The sequence below is a fragment of the Tympanuchus pallidicinctus genome, unplaced genomic scaffold (genome assembly GCF_026119805.1).
Source record: "Tympanuchus pallidicinctus isolate F22 unplaced genomic scaffold, pur_lepc_1.0 scaffold5, whole genome shotgun sequence".
NCBI lineage: Eukaryota > Metazoa > Chordata > Aves > Galliformes > Phasianidae > Tympanuchus > Tympanuchus pallidicinctus.
Window position 1 is genome coordinate 68,274,483 of NW_026294769.1, and position 14,887 is coordinate 68,289,369.

The 14,887-nt window shown below is 44.6% G+C and overlaps 2 protein-coding genes and 1 pseudogene across 2 annotated transcripts in view; 2 read left to right on the plus strand and 1 right to left on the minus strand.

Moving 5' to 3' along the window:
• The window catches only part of LOC128091489 (ATPase family AAA domain-containing protein 2-like), a 37,997-nt pseudogene extending 35,838 nt beyond the window's left edge, over window positions 1-2,159 (plus strand).
• The window catches only part of LOC128091488 (ATPase family AAA domain-containing protein 2-like), a 41,768-nt gene extending 36,921 nt beyond the window's left edge, over window positions 1-4,847 (plus strand). Inside the window, exon 2 of the mRNA XM_052704671.1 lies at window positions 4,601-4,847. Coding sequence (XP_052560631.1) covers window positions 4,601-4,772 — 172 coding nt within the window. The 3' untranslated portion in view covers window positions 4,773-4,847. The remainder of the gene's footprint in view (window positions 1-4,600) is intronic.
• TMEM71 (transmembrane protein 71) lies at window positions 1,326-14,524 on the minus strand. The gene is made up of 8 exons (XM_052704672.1): window positions 13,056-14,524; window positions 12,126-12,338; window positions 10,662-10,831; window positions 9,976-10,143; window positions 9,368-9,443; window positions 8,848-8,897; window positions 8,596-8,667; window positions 1,326-1,447 (listed from the first exon to the last, which is right to left on the minus strand). Exons 1-8 carry the CDS (start codon window positions 13,181-13,183, stop codon window positions 1,326-1,328), a joined length of 999 nt encoding a protein of 332 aa, XP_052560632.1. The 5' UTR covers window positions 13,184-14,524.
• Between the last annotated feature and the right edge of the window lie 363 nt (window positions 14,525-14,887).

The window sequence follows — 14,887 nt, forward strand, 5'->3', positions numbered from 1 at the left end:
TCAATTTGGATGTGATGGTTATTCAGTCTTTAGACTTAGGATCCTTGAACCCATTTGTCTTTGAGTTGCTTGTGCCTGAGAACAGATGAAATTCTTTATGCCTCTCAGTCTGCCTTGGAAAGAGGAAGCCTCTTTGTTTAGGCACCAACCATCTCTATCTCTTCTTCCACATCTGATGAAGAGTTATAACAGATGCTCTGTTCTGACTGGGAGAGTCAACAGTGTTTGGATTAAGGGAAGCCACCCTTGGAAAAGCTGCACCCTTCTCGCAGCTAGGATAACAATATGTTTTAGCTTGAGAAGGGATTTATTTAAGGGATTTATTTTATTTCAGGGCTTGAGAGCCTTTGTTACTTAACTTGTAATACTTCAAGCAAGCCATTTTCTTTCAGTGTATTTTCTACCTTTTCCTTGTTGATGTATTTCAGCCTGGAGAAGAGAAAGCTGTAGGATGACCTCAGTGCAGCCTTTCTGTACCTAAAGGGAGCCTACAAATGGGGGTGGAGAGGGGTCAACTCTTTGAAAGGGTAGATAATAGCAGGTCAAGGGGAAATGGTTTCAAGTTGAGGGGGGGAAAGATTGAGGTTGGATGTCAGGGGTAAGTCCTTTACCAAAAGAGTGCTGAGGTGCTGGAACAGGCTGCCCAGAGAGGCTGTGGATGCCCCGTCCCTGGAGGTGTTCAAGGCCAGATTGGTTGGGGTCCTGGGCAGCCTGGTCTGGTATTGAATGGGGAGGTTGGCGGCCCTGCCTGTGCAAGGGGGGTTGGAGATTCATGATCCTTGAGGTCCCTTCCAACCCTGGCCATTCTGTGATTCTATGGTATAGATCCATAGAGTCTCTACGTGGTAATCTCCAGGTTGGATGCATGAGGATGTATCTGAAGCTAAAGGGGATAACAAGGCATTGTGAGAGAGGCAGCACACTGTTTATTAGCTGTGACTAACAATTGAGTGTCATTATGAATTCTTTATTCATTTTGTGGAAAAGTAGAAAATGTTGATCAGTTTTATTTCTGCTTACTGACATTTTTGTTGTTTTTTTTCTTAGGTAATGAAGAAAGAATTTGAAGCCTTAGCACGAATGTGATCTGTGACATCCTTGATTGCTGTTCTGCAAAGTTGTTTTCGTTGGATGTTCTTCTGTTACTGTTGTGTGTCATTCAGTACTTTATGTAGATAGAACAAGTTTATCTTAACGTATATTTTTAATGTTCAGAAAGTCCTTCTAAGTGTTTTTATTTTGTATTCTTTCCCTGTATTTGTTGATATTTGGTGATGAATAGCGAACTCAGACAGGAGGAGTACGGTCTTCTGAGATCAGTGCGCTCAGCTGTCCTCTGCAATGCACAGCACCTTAACCTCGTGTTGTGTGGTTTGGGAAGTACTGCAGTCAGTGCCTTTGTCACAATGTAGATGTGAATGTCTTCCAGGTGTTCCCAGTGCCTCTTCTTAAAAGAAAAGGATGGATAAATGGATAAGCCTATCTCATCCTTTCTCAGATACATATTTTTCTCTGCAGAAATCTCTGGTGATGTATATTGTACAGCACGGTATGTGAGGGTTTTAAAACAAGTCTGATTCTGACATGTGAAATCCAATGCCTTTAGAAAACTCTTAGTGCAGTTCAGAGACTTTTTTGGTTTTGTTTTTTTAAATTGCCTGATAGCATCTCAGGTGGCTTTCCTGGAATTAACAACAGAAAGACAGTCTGGGAGAAAACGTTGCCACAAAGATTTTTTGCTATGGCATATTTTCAACACTTAAAATCCCAGCTTGAGAGGCAAAGCCAGGCTTGGTATTGAAACTTCCTAACACGATGCTTGGTCTTGCTTCTAACAGTGACAATCTTTATACTGGAAAATAGTATTTTTAATATTTACTAATTTAATGTAAATTATTAGTTGAATTAAATTTGTAAATAATTTTCTTAGTGACGAAGAGAGAATCTATTTGTCTATTTCTTAAAAATCAACTGCATTTCACCAAAAATACATGTAAGAAATATCAGAGCAAGACTCTGTTTTAGAGGTCAATTCCTCTTCAAACCAGTGGAGAAAATTAATGTGACAACTTTTTAAATTAACGTAAGATGGGGGAAGGTTTTGTTTCCAAAAAACAATTGTATCGTGATGAAATATGTAGCAGTGTCTGTTGCTGGTATGTCACCAAATACCTAACTGTGCAATCCCCAAGTGTGCTTTCTGAAGTGTGTTTTCTTGTTTCTTTCTATTGTGTGCCAACACTTCTAATCTATGTGGGATTTTTTTCCTCTGTATTGTTTGGATGAGTATTAATGAGAAATGAATGTCCATTTGTTTCTTTCTATTCATTAAAAATCTTAAAAAACAGTATGAGTCTGAAGACTTTAAAAGAAGTGCTTTATGGGAGTAGCTTACCTTGTTTATGCTATATTGCTTATGCAGCAATAGCGAAGGCAGGAGGGAGAAAAGCGTGCATTCAGAATTCACACGTTCATGTATATTACTTGTTCTGCAACTTGGTGAGTATCACAGATTTGTTTGGGGTGTGCATGGGGTTTGCTGAGCTCATTCTCTGAGTGACTTTGTTGGAAATGTCTTTGTCATGGAGATGGAGCGGAGAAATCCCCAGTCTTTTCTGTAAGAGTTTCTGAGCTGCATACAACGCACTCTTGTGCTTCCCAGGTTCTCCTCATCCCTTATCACCATACAATCGTATGCAGTCAGCTCTCTGCATGGCAGCTCAAAGATTTCATCCTTACAAGGAGTGACTGGAAAGGAAGAACCAGGAGCATTCCTCTCACACAAACTGGATCTTCAGGCTGTGCGCAAACATCTCCTGTTGTTCATCTCTATAACAAAGCACACTTCTACAGTTTTAGAAACTCAGAAGCCTCACTGTGCCATGAGTTGTTCCCTGTTACTGTAAGCGGTTCCCACGAGCCACTTTCTGCTTGTTCTCTTTTGGGAATCAATCACAAGTAGGGTCTGAGCCAAAGCTGCCAATAGTGATGGAGGAAATGGAAAGGCTGCTCCGGAAGTCATGCCTCCTAAGTTATAACATTGGCCGACACGGTCAGAGGTGCTACAGCAGTTGAACCTGCCCACCACTGCTGTGTTACATTTTGTCGTGTGGCAGATGGCAGCAGAGGGGCAATCCGACAGAATGGTGTCTGATACGGAAGTCTGTCTGAAGTAAAGGTGTGGAATTGAATTCCTCCACGTGGAAGAAATGGCACTGACATGCATGGATGCTTGCTGAATGCTTACGGACACCAAAATGGGATGTGAGCACAGGGAGGTGGTGGCTGGTGAAACGCTGAGAAACAGCAGGTGAGCTCCAGTAGTGCACATCTCTGTGAGCGCAGCGTGCAGCCGTTCACTGCTGGCAAAAATACATAGCTGATGGTGTGGCTGTTGAAAAATAGCATTTCTTAGCTGAGCGTTTGCTCTGTCCTCCGGTGTTACTGTGCTCTTTGCGATTGCTGTCGTTTCCAAGGAAAGCAGCGGGCGCATGACTTTCGGAGCAGCCTACACACTATGTAAGCACGGTGCGTTGCAAAGTATCTCGGTGGCAGCTAACAGCGACGTGTCCGAGACGGCTGGAGAAAGATGTCCAAGTTCCACCTCTAGCCAGAGCACGGGGCTGTGCGGGTCGCCTCTTCCCCCGCCCGCGGCACGGCGGCTCGGGACCGCGCCGCGCCGCCGTCGCTCAGGGCCGGGCACGTGCGGAAAGCCGCGAGTGGAAGAAGCTGACAGGCGGGCGCTAACTTAGCGGGCACCGCCGCGGGCCCGGACCGGCCTCCGCCCCCGCTCCCTGCGAGGGAGGCAGAGGCACGGCCGCCGCTGCCCGTCCTCCCCGCGCGGCCGCCCCGGGGCAGCGAGGCGCCGGGAGGATGCGAGTGCGCGCCGCGGGCGGCGGCGAGGCGACGGCCCGGGCGGCGTTGGGAGTTCCCGGCTCGGCCGCCGCCCCCCCGCCCCAAAAGAAGTGCAGTAGTTTGTGAGAAGCAGGATGGCGGCGCGGCCGTGAGCGGAGGAAGCGGGCGGGCGGCGCGGGCTTGCACTGAAGAAGGACCAGATCCACCCCAGAGTGCTGAGGGAACTGGCGGAGGTGATAGCCGAGCCGCTTTCCATCATCTGTCAGCGCTCCTTGTTCACTGGTGACCACATTCAAATGGTTTTTAAACACGTTCAGGGATGGAGACTCAGCACCTCCCTAGGGAGCCTATTCCAGCGCTTTACAACCCTTTCAGTAAAGATATGCAACCTAAACCTCCCCTGCTGCAACTCGAGGCCATTTCCCCTCATCCTGTCACCTGCCACCAGTGAGAAGAGGCCAACCCCACTCACTGCAATCACCTTTTGGGTATTGGAGAAGAGCCATAAGGTCTCCACTCAACCTCCTCTTCCGCAGGCTAAATGGCCCCAGTTTCTTTAACTAGCTTCTCATAGGCCATATTCTCCAAGCCCTTCACAAGCCTACTTGGCTTTCTTTAGACCTGTTTCAGCAAGCTCAGTGTCCTTTCTGTATTGAGGTGCCCAGAGCTGAACACAACACTAAGTCATGTGGATTGTATCAAAACTTACTGAACCGGTGAATAAAAATTGTATTTTTTCTATCAGCTCCATCGTATCAACGCTTCTGGCACTCATGGATGGGTTGGACAGCAGAGGGGAGGTGGTTGTCATTGGTGCCACCAACAGACTGGATGCCATCGATCCAGCGTTACGAAGACCTGGACGCTTTGACCGAGAATTCTTCTTTGGCCTCCCAAATAAAGAGGTCAGAAAGTAAATACAACCTTAATGCTAATGTGACAAAGTCCGATTTCATAGCAAAAAGTTGTGCAGATTGGATGAAAGGCTGATATCTGGAGACACCTACCCGCAGAGAGGTGTGCTGCCTTCCTGGGGCACGGGTCAGGGACATTTCAAAGAAAATTCCTGGGTTGATTCAGCCTTTAGATTATTACCCACTTTTAATAATTCAGGCTGGCGGCGAGGGAGTTGATAAGGAAAGCCTGAGGTCTATCAAGAAAGACTTCAGGGGAATGGGGCGAATACTTGAAGGAGCTGGGGTGCAGGTGGTCTTTTCTTCTATGCCCGTGGTGTCAGGGAAAGGTACAGGGAGGATCCAAAATACCCAACTCTTAAATATATGGCTTAAGAGCTGGCGCAGAGGCAAGAATTTCGGCTTTTTTGACCATGGGGCAATTTACACTGCACCTGGCATGATGGCTGCTGATGCATGCAGCCTGTCCCTGAGGGGTAAGAGGATCTTAGCTGAAGAATTAGCGGGACTCATTGACAGGTCTTTAAACTAGGAATGAAGGGGGAAGGGGACAAAATAAGGGCTACTGAGGTTGAACGGGTCATTCGAGGGCTTGTACCAAACTCCATGGGCAATGACGGCAGAGTGCATAGGGAAGGACTAGGGCAGGGGGATGCTGGGGATGCTGCTGTTCTAGGGGATCCTAGATCCCTTATAAAGGTGGCGAGACGGATAGCCCGTCTGAAGTGCCTTTATACCAATGCACACAGCCTGAGTAACAAGCAGGAGGAACTGGAAACTGTGATGCATTCGGAAAGTTATGACCTTGTTGCTATCACCGAAACATGGTGGGATGACTCCCACAATTGGGATACTGCCATCGACGGCTATAGACTCTTTAGGAGAGATAGGCGAGGTAGGAGGGGTGGGGGAGTTGCTCTCTATGTCAGAGATTGGATAAACTGTGAGGAGCTCCATACGAGAAACAGTCAGGAACAGGTTGAGAGCCTGTGGGTTAGGATTAGAGGTGGGACTAATATAGGTCAGCTGGTGTTAGGGGTATACTACAGACCACCTGATCAAGGGGAGGCTGTTGACGAGGCTTTCTTGCTCCAGATGCGTGAGATGTCTGGCTCATGGGCTCTTGTCCTGGTGGGGGACTTCAACCATCCGGACATCTGCTGGGAAAACCACACGGCAAGCTGCAAGAGCTCCAGAAGGCTCTTGGAATCCATTGACGATAGCTTTCTGGTTCAGGTATTGGACAGACTGACCAGAGGTGAAAAGCATTGCTAGACCTGCTGCTCACCAACGCCGAGGAGATCATCAAAGGCGTCAAGGTTGGAGGCTGCCTGGGCTCCAGCGACCATGCCCTGGTTGAGTTTGTGATCTCAAGCGATGTGGGCTTGGCAAAGAGCAGGATCAGGACACTGAACTTTAGAAAAGCAGACTTCAAGCTACTCAATGGATTGCTGGCCAAGATCCCCTGGCGCGCTTCCCTCAAAGACAAGCATGTTGAGGAGAGCTGGCTGCTCTTCAAGGATGCCCTCCTGGAAGCACAAGAGGTCTCCATTCCTCTGAATAAGAAAGTGGGCAGGCGAGGTAGGAAACCGGCATGGCTCAGCAAGGACCTGCTGAGAGAACTGAGGGCGAAGAAAGGGGTGTACAAGCTCTGGAAACAAGGCTGTGTCACCTGGGAAGAGTACAGGGATGCCGTCCGGACTTGCAGATGTGAGATCATGGAAGCCAAGGCACAGGCAGAACTGAACTTGGCAAGGGACGTGAAAAACAATAAGAAAACCTTCTACAGGTACATTGGCCAGAAGAGACAGGCCAAAAAGGGCGTACCTACTTTGGTAAATTTAAAAGGAGAACTGGCTTCAATGAAGAGAAAGCTGAGGTGCTGAATGAGTTCTTCACCTCGGTCTTCACTGGTGGCCAGGATTCTAGTCTTTTTCACGTCCCTGAGCCCTGCATCCCCAAACCTCTATGTGGGGACCAAGGAGGTAAATCCCTCCCCACTGTAAGGGCAGAGCAAGTCAGAGAGTACCTCCTTAGACTGAATGAATACAAGTCTATGGGGCCGGATGGCGTGCATCCCAGGGTCCTGAAGGAGCTGGCTGAGGTGGTTGCCGAGCCGCTCTCCATCATATTTGAGAAGTCGTGGCTGTCAGTTGAGGTCCCGGACAACTGGAGGAAGGGTCACTTCACTCCCATATACAAGAAGGGGAGCAGGGAGGACCCAGGGAATTACAGGCCGGTGAGTCTCACCTCCGTGCCTGGGAAGATCATGGAACAGATCCTCCTGGACAACATGCTCGATCACATAAAGAATGAGCATGTGATCCGAGACAGCCAACACGGCTTCACCAAAGGAAGGTCATGCCTGACTAATCTTGTGGCCTTCTATGATGGAGTGACGGCATTGGTGGACGAAGGGAAGGCGACCGATGTCATTTACCTGGACCTGAGCAAGGCCTTTGACATGGTCCCCCACCACATCCTCATCTCCAAATTGGAGGGAAGTGGATTTGATGAGTGGATGACCCGATGGATAAGCAAATGGTTGAAAGGCCACAGACAGAGGGTGGTGGTCAATGGCTCTATGTCCAGGTGGAGGCCGGTAACAAGTGGTGTCCCCCAAGGGTCTGTCTTGGGACCGGTGCTCTTTAACATCTTTATTAATGACATCGATGAGGGAATTGAGTGCACCCTCAGCAAGTTTGCTGACGACACCAAGCTGAGTGGTGCGGTTGATACGGTGGAAGGAAGGGATGCCATTCAGAGGGACCTCGACAGGCTGGAGGGCTGGACTCGGGTGAACCTAATGAGGTTCAACACGGCAAAGTGCAAGGTTTTGCATTTGGGCCGGAAGAACCCCAGGCACCCGTACAGGCTGGGAGGAGTGGGCCTTGAGAGCAGCTCGGCAGAGAAGGACCTCGGGGTCCTGATGGACGAGAGACTGAACATGAGCCAGCAGTGCGCTCTGGCAGCTCGAAAGGCAAATGGGATCCTGGGCTCCATCAGGAGAGGGGTGGTCAGCAGGGAGAGGGAGGTGATTGTCCCTCTCTACTCGGCTCTTGTGAGGCCCCATCTGGAGTACTGTGTCCAGGTCTGGAGCCCTCAGTACAAGAAAGACATTGAGATCTTGGAAAGGGTCCAGAGGAGGGCGACTAAGATGATCAGGGGGCTGGAGCACCTCCCCTATGAGGACAGGCTGAGGGAGTTGGGCTTGTTCAGCCTGGAGAAGAGAAGGCTGCGGGGTGACCTCATTGCAGCCTATCAATACCTGAAGGGAACCTACACCCAGGAGGGGAGTAAACTCTTCAAAAGGGCTGACAACAGCAGGACTAGGGGAAATGGATCCAAGTTGAGGGAGGTAAGATTTAGGTTGGATGTTAGGGGGAAGTTCTTTACAAGGAGAGTGGTTAGGCCCTGGAACGGGCTGCCCAGGGAGGTTGTGGATGCCCCGTCCTTGGACGTGTTCAAGGCCAGGTTGGACGGGGTCCTGGGCAACCTGATCTTAATGTGTACGTTTGGTGGCCCTGCTAGGCAGGGGGGTTGGAACTACATGATCCTTGAGGTCCCTTCCAACCCGGGTGATTCTGTGATTCTGTGATTTTCTGTGAACTGTTACAACACTTATTGCACATCATTAAAACTCAGTTTTTCAAAGTAAATAGAAAGTTTCTATGAATACAAATCAGTAACACAAAAAGCCAAATCTGCATCAATAATATCAGATTATGCCTTCTATCTTTTGCCATGAAAACAACAGAAGGAGGCTCTCCTTTCTCTCAGTATAAAATTTCTAAATTACATTATTCATCACATTAGTGCTACTTACCAAACTTAGTTGTTTTGAAAGATGTGACAAGACTGAAGAAAGATGACAGAGCAGCATCTTGGGATACAAGAACTGTGAAGTTTAAATGCAAAATCCTGTAATTGATTGAAGGCTACATTCTGTCCCCATATGCCCACATATTGATCTTATCAGGATCAATAAGAGCCATGGATTTTTATATAAGGAAAGATTTTTGTCCACAGACATCACTCAGCAAAAGATGTATCGAATGTAAAGAAGGTCTGTACTTACAGACTAAAATTATCAACAACAAAATGGCAGAAAATCCTCCCAGAAAACACCTGTGAACATAACAATAAAGTTTAGAGAAAAGCAGGGGATGCATAAACAGATGACTGGGTGAAGGAGGACGCTTTTGCAGATAACCAACTGACCTCTTCTAGGTGAACAGCAGTGTGAAACCTTAAGTTACTTGAGCTATTGAGGAAAACCACCTAGAAATAAGGATATCAACATTGCCAGCCTGAGAGAAACACTCCTATTAGTCACCTGGAAAGATACAGATCTATTCTGATTCTCCTCAGGCTTCCACAACTCTTGTCAAAAACATGTTTGACAAAGTAGGCATCTGCAACATATTTCTTATTTTTGCTCATACTCATACAGCTGAGATATTTGCCTGCATTGACAATTGTGAAAGTATGATAACATAAGATATATCTCTTTGCAAAATTGACTAATTTGTGTTTTGTTCACCAGGTGAAACACAACGAGCATTAATATAAAAAGCAACAAAGTTAAAAAGGATTACCTTGTACATACTGAAATGATTAAACACACCATCAGTGCAGCAATCTGAGCCAGAAAATTTGGCACTGAATTGGATTCTGAAAGAAAAATAAGGAAAACAATTCTCATGAATTTTCAAGAAAGTAAATACATGACAGAAGGTGTTAGTAAAGACTACCCTTAGCCCATGAGGCTAGCAGTTTCTCTCTGTTTTTATGAGGATTCACCTAGACTGGCTTAAAGCAGAAACCTAATTTTCATGCTCTGGGTGTCTCCCAGGAGTCTTTTTCCCCCACAGCCATAGAGACTCTGTGCCCTTCACCGCTTGCAGAAAACAAGCACTTCTGAATAATTGCCTTTTTCATGTTTTGTTCTCATGCCCTTTCCTCCATTTTCCTCTTCTCTCTGCATTTTTCTTTTTATGTTTATTGCTGAAAATAGGAGAGAAAAAGGAAGTAGGGAGAAATGAACAAGTAAATACCAATCTTAAGATTTCATTATTTTTAAGTAGTCATTTAATTTATTTTTTAATGTACATTTGCATTTTTATGATGGACATCAGCATTTTTAATGTGAATATTTCTGCTTCACTCTAAAAATGAAGTTTATCAGGATAAGAATCTAACATACCTGCTTTGTTCAGTGTATCTTTATTTTCATTTATTATAAATGGAGAGGCACACAGTGATTTCCCAGGCTCAATAAACTCCTCATCTTTGGTAAGAGAGGCTCCAATAGATGCTGGAATTTGCCCTTGTGGCACTAAGATGTTATATTCACAAGAAAGGTCTGAGTTGTCTATAAAAAGTGGATATATAAATGAGACTTCACAAAGGATGAGCTTTGAGAATTTGTGGTAATAGATTTTATGAAACAAACAAACAAAACCAAACCAAAACAGCAACAATTGTAGGAAGGTTTTCAAATTGTTAGGAGCAGGAATGGCAAATTCAATGTATGCAGGAGAGAGTAAGCAGAGCAAAGACAGAACTACATAGAGCATAACACAATGATATTAAAATAACCAGGTGAAAGCAGCCTTAGCCAGATATTAATGACTGCAGGGCAAATGTCACTGGTGATGTCGTTGTGTTCAAACTCAGTCTATAAATGCCCTTTTGCCACAAAAGTCCTTATGGAATCACAGTCTCTGAATTTTAATGCCAGGAGCTCAGTTCACCGTAATTTGATTGCTCATGTATCCTTTACCTGCACATTTTGGCAGACAATCCAAATAAAAAGTAGAGGAGATATAACTTCCTGCTAAATACAGATTGTAATGTGGCTAGATTACTTTGTACATGGTCAGAGCTTACCAGTATCAGTCTGACTGGGCTGTAGTTCACTGCATTTGTCAGGCCAAGGATCGTCTACATGGGAGGAATCCATAGTGTTGAGAATGGTGCTGCTGAGCCACTGGCTGGAGGCACTGAAACTGAACAAACTGGCAAGAGAGCCTCGCATTTTCTTCCTGCGACGGAATATCCTAGAAAGAAAAGGCTCATTGCCGAGGGATAGACTTACTTCTTCTTAAGAAGCAGGAGCAGAGCTCAAAAGCTTGTAGAACTGAAATGGAAGAACCAGATTCTCGGTACTGTTCCCAGCTCTGCTGTGGACCTGGCTATACCACCACGGTTCACTGCTGCACACTGCAGTAATGTCAGGGGATGTAATAACAGCACAGTAATGCATCAGGATATTGTCATGCTTCATATTGTGGTGCCAAATGATACCTCATTTGACAGACTTTAATACTGCTCTGAGTATTGGGTCTTACACTCCCCACAATTTTCATCCTACCATATACTAAAGTGATATAGCCTGGATCCACTGTTCTTGTACTTTTTTGAACAATATCTTATATCCCATCCTAAACCAATGCTTTTTCTGAATCAAGGAGAAAGTTTTCCCCAACAAAGAATGGCAGGTCCAGACTTTTCTTTTAACACTTATATTTTTATTCCTTATCTTGATAACATCCCATTGGCAAAATGAGTTGTAGCTCTCATTTTCAACTCCAATTATAGCAACTGTGTACTGTACAGTTTTGGGGTAGTATGACTGCAAATCAAGAGATTTTAATTAAAAATTAAATCAGTTTAGATATTCTTACAAAGAGACAACTCCCTGAACACAGGAAGAATGTGGAACTGTTGGGATGGGACCAGAAGAAAGCCACAAAGATGATCAGAGGGCTGGAGCACCTCTTCTATAAAGAAAGGTTGAGAGAGATGAGCATGTTTAGCTTGGAGAAGAGAAGGCTCTCGGGAGACCTCATTGCAACCTTCCAGTATTTGAAGGGAACTTACAAGCAGGAGGGAGACCTATTTTTCACATGATCTGATAGTGATAGGACAAGGGGAAATGGCTTTGAACTAAAAGAGGGGACATCTAGCTAGACGGTAGGAAGAAATTATTTACTCAGAGAGTGGTGAGGCACTGGAACAGGTTGCCCAAAAAAAGTTCTGTATGCCCCATTGCTGGAGGCGTTTCAGTGCCAGGCTGAATGGGGCCTTGGGCAGCCTGGTCTGGTGGGTGGCAACCCTGCCCATGGCAGGAGGTTAAAAGTAAGTTATCTATAAGGTCTCTTCCAACCTATGCAATTATATGTTTTTTATGATATACACAAATAAAGAAAAAGTAAGAAATTATCTTAAGCCAAATAAGAAATTATCTTAAGCCAAGCTAAATGCAGGCAGCCATGAAAGTATCTTCCGATAAGTCCAGAGATATTGAGCCTATCACCAGCATGGAGTAAAATCTGCATGTAGTTTGCTTACCGAACTGAGTTCTCTTTATAGGTAACACTTGTCTGGGATGGTGACAGTGTTATGTTGCCATCTTCATCAGACAGAAAGCTGTCTTCTGTCAAAATGTAATAACCATTGGAAAGCAGCCGAGGGCTGCGGCGACATGTGAAGAGGGAGCCTCCCAAAGGGCTTGTGGAGCAGCACCTGTGGGCAGTGCCATCATCGAGAAACGTGCAAGCATAACTGAGGAGGAGAGAAGGAAAAACGTCTGATCAGAGAATGTCTAAACAGTACAAGACCATGATTTCATGATAATAAATGTACACATGTCATTGACTCAGTTAACGGGAGCTGGCAGTGACATGGATTTAAAATATGCAGATAATGCCTAGGAGGTATTCAGCCAACCATAGTGTGTCTGCATCACACTTTCCAGAGCATCAGACTACAGGAGGGTTTCACAACAGGTGCAGCATTTTCATGAATGCACTATGGCAGCTTGGCTTGAGAAGTGCATGGTGCATTTCTGCGGCAGTGCTTTTCTCCAAGGAGATCTGCCACACCTACCCCAGCATGGTGTCCTCACAAGTATTCCAGTATTTTGCTCTGGAGCTACTGTTACAATCAAGTAATCACTTCTGATGTCTTCTTTCTTCTCAACAGCTTTGAGTTCAGTGATATTCACAAAAAACTAGGAAGACTGTGGATTGATACAGTGTTTGAAATTGGGTTTCAGTAGCAGGTTTCAGAATCCCATACAACATCTCATGAAAGGGTACCATGATTTCAGTAAGGGGGGAGGGAACATGGAAGAGAGATATTCCAAAACCTCATAATTGCAAAGCTAGTGCTTTTAACTCTCCATGGAAGTACTTCATAAACTAGTTTCATCTCTAGAAACTCTATAAAACCTCAACTGAAATAAAAGTAATATTAAACAAGTATAATTTTCATCAATACCTCTGATAAATATGTTCCGAGAGGCTGTGCTTGTGTTCTCCATCAAGCACTGTTGAACCTACAGAGGCCAAATAAGAAAGAGTCATTATCATATTTACTGACAACTTCCCCAGTTGACAGGTCTTCATTGACAGGCACCTTGTGGAAATCAAAAGACCATGAATAAGCTAAACAAAAACATAGGAAGAGAAAAATAAAAGGATGGAGGAAAGACACTGACTCTGGCAGGACTGTTTAGCATCACCTCAGTCAGGACAGCACAGAATCAGAGCTGGCTATAGTCAAATATCCGTGCAGGTTATTACTTTGGGGTATATAATTATTGGTACAAAAGCAATAGCTACAGTAATTTGAATGGTGTTTGCCCAGAAGTCTGGTTCATGCTGAAAATAGTGCACATACTTGTTATAGCTACAGAGAGGAATGGAAGGACCACCATTATCAGTAAGGCATTTCATTTTGTCATTTTTTCAGACAAAATTTGCTGACATGCCACAATAGGCATAGGGATAGAGACAGTGACAAAAATTGACACTAACTTTGTGGCAGGAAACTAAGGAAATAAATAGGATTTGTCTGGATTACCACGGCTCAAGTTTGCAAAATGCTGCCAGATGTTCAGCAGCTGTCAGAGTCAATCTTACAAAATATGAGCAATGGCTAAGCAGAGGGATATATCTATATATATTTATAACAGATTTATATCTGTTGCTACATAAAATTATAGATGACACAATCTTTCCTTATCTCTCTGGTATCTTTAGAGCATCATGCTATTAGTAAATGCCTGTCATTCCCCTGTGAGAGAAGATAGATGAATGACAGGATTTTTTTTAACGTTGAAGTACGAGCTGAGGCAAAAAAAATGCATAAAGGTCAGCATTCCCCCTTTGGTAGTCCCAGTATGCTATTCCCATGCATACTGTTTCTCTAACATTCCAAAAGTACATATTTCACTTTCTAGTGGGAAAAAAAACCAACACGCTCTATATTTTTCTCCAGGCAAAAACAATCTGGAGTGGAGGTACAAGATGTCAAGCAGCATCAGCCAGAATGTCACACAACAAACTGCCCAAAAGGTAGGCATTGCATGTTTCCCTGACTGACATGTTGTAGACCTATGTTTCATACACAATTAGCTCCTGAAAGATTTTTTCTTACTGTAGGCATACAGTATCATGCATACAATCATGACTTTCAATTATGCAAAGTATTACACTCAAAAAAAGAGGTTTATCTGAACACTAAATGAGAATGCAGGAAAAACTCAACAGGTGTTTAGGTTAGCAGATCTAACCCCAAGTTTTGTCAGCCACCCACAATCCTTCCACACCAAAGTGTTTTTATCAAAAGCCCAGACAAATGTGCACAAATTTACTTCCTCGTGGTGTTGCTGTAACATGTGACATTCCATACATCTTGAAAAGGACTGGTTCATACACTCGGGAACAATAGGCAGTGTGGTTTGCCTGTGAAAGAGTTTAAAAAAAGAGGGAGTTATGATTGATTTTGCAACATTTTAAAATCAGGAAGTGTCAAGTATTAACATGAATATATAACACAGTATTAGTTACAATACACCACTGAATGTTATAGGTTAGACAAAAGTGATTGGCTCTAGTGCAAATTTGTTTGAAAAGGAGTGGGAAGGAATACCTCTGCATCAATCAAATCTATTTCAGTTCTTTAACAATCTGAGAGTTCAACTTCTTTCTAGCTATTGAAACTTGTGTCGTCACTGTATTGCACTTTACTCCTCTGGTTATGCTATTGCAAAGCAGCAACCACTAACAAAGACCAACTCTTCAGAATAGTGGCTTACATATGGACAG

What these genes read in the sequence shown, in the direction of transcription:
- TMEM71 (XM_052704672.1), bottom strand. Translation starts at nt 13,183, where the DNA reads ATGAAGACCTGTCAACTGGGGAAGTTGTCAGTAAATATGATAATGACT. An exon ending in AGATACACTGAACAAAGCAG is followed by an intron (nt 9,444 to 9,975) that starts GTATGTTAGATT and finishes TTTTTCTTTCAG; the next exon opens with AATCCAATTCAGTGCCAAAT. An exon ending in TTTCAAAACAACTAAGTTTG is followed by an intron (nt 1,448 to 8,595) that starts GTAAGTAGCACT and finishes TTTTCTTTTAAG; the next exon opens with AAGAGGCACTGGGAACACCT.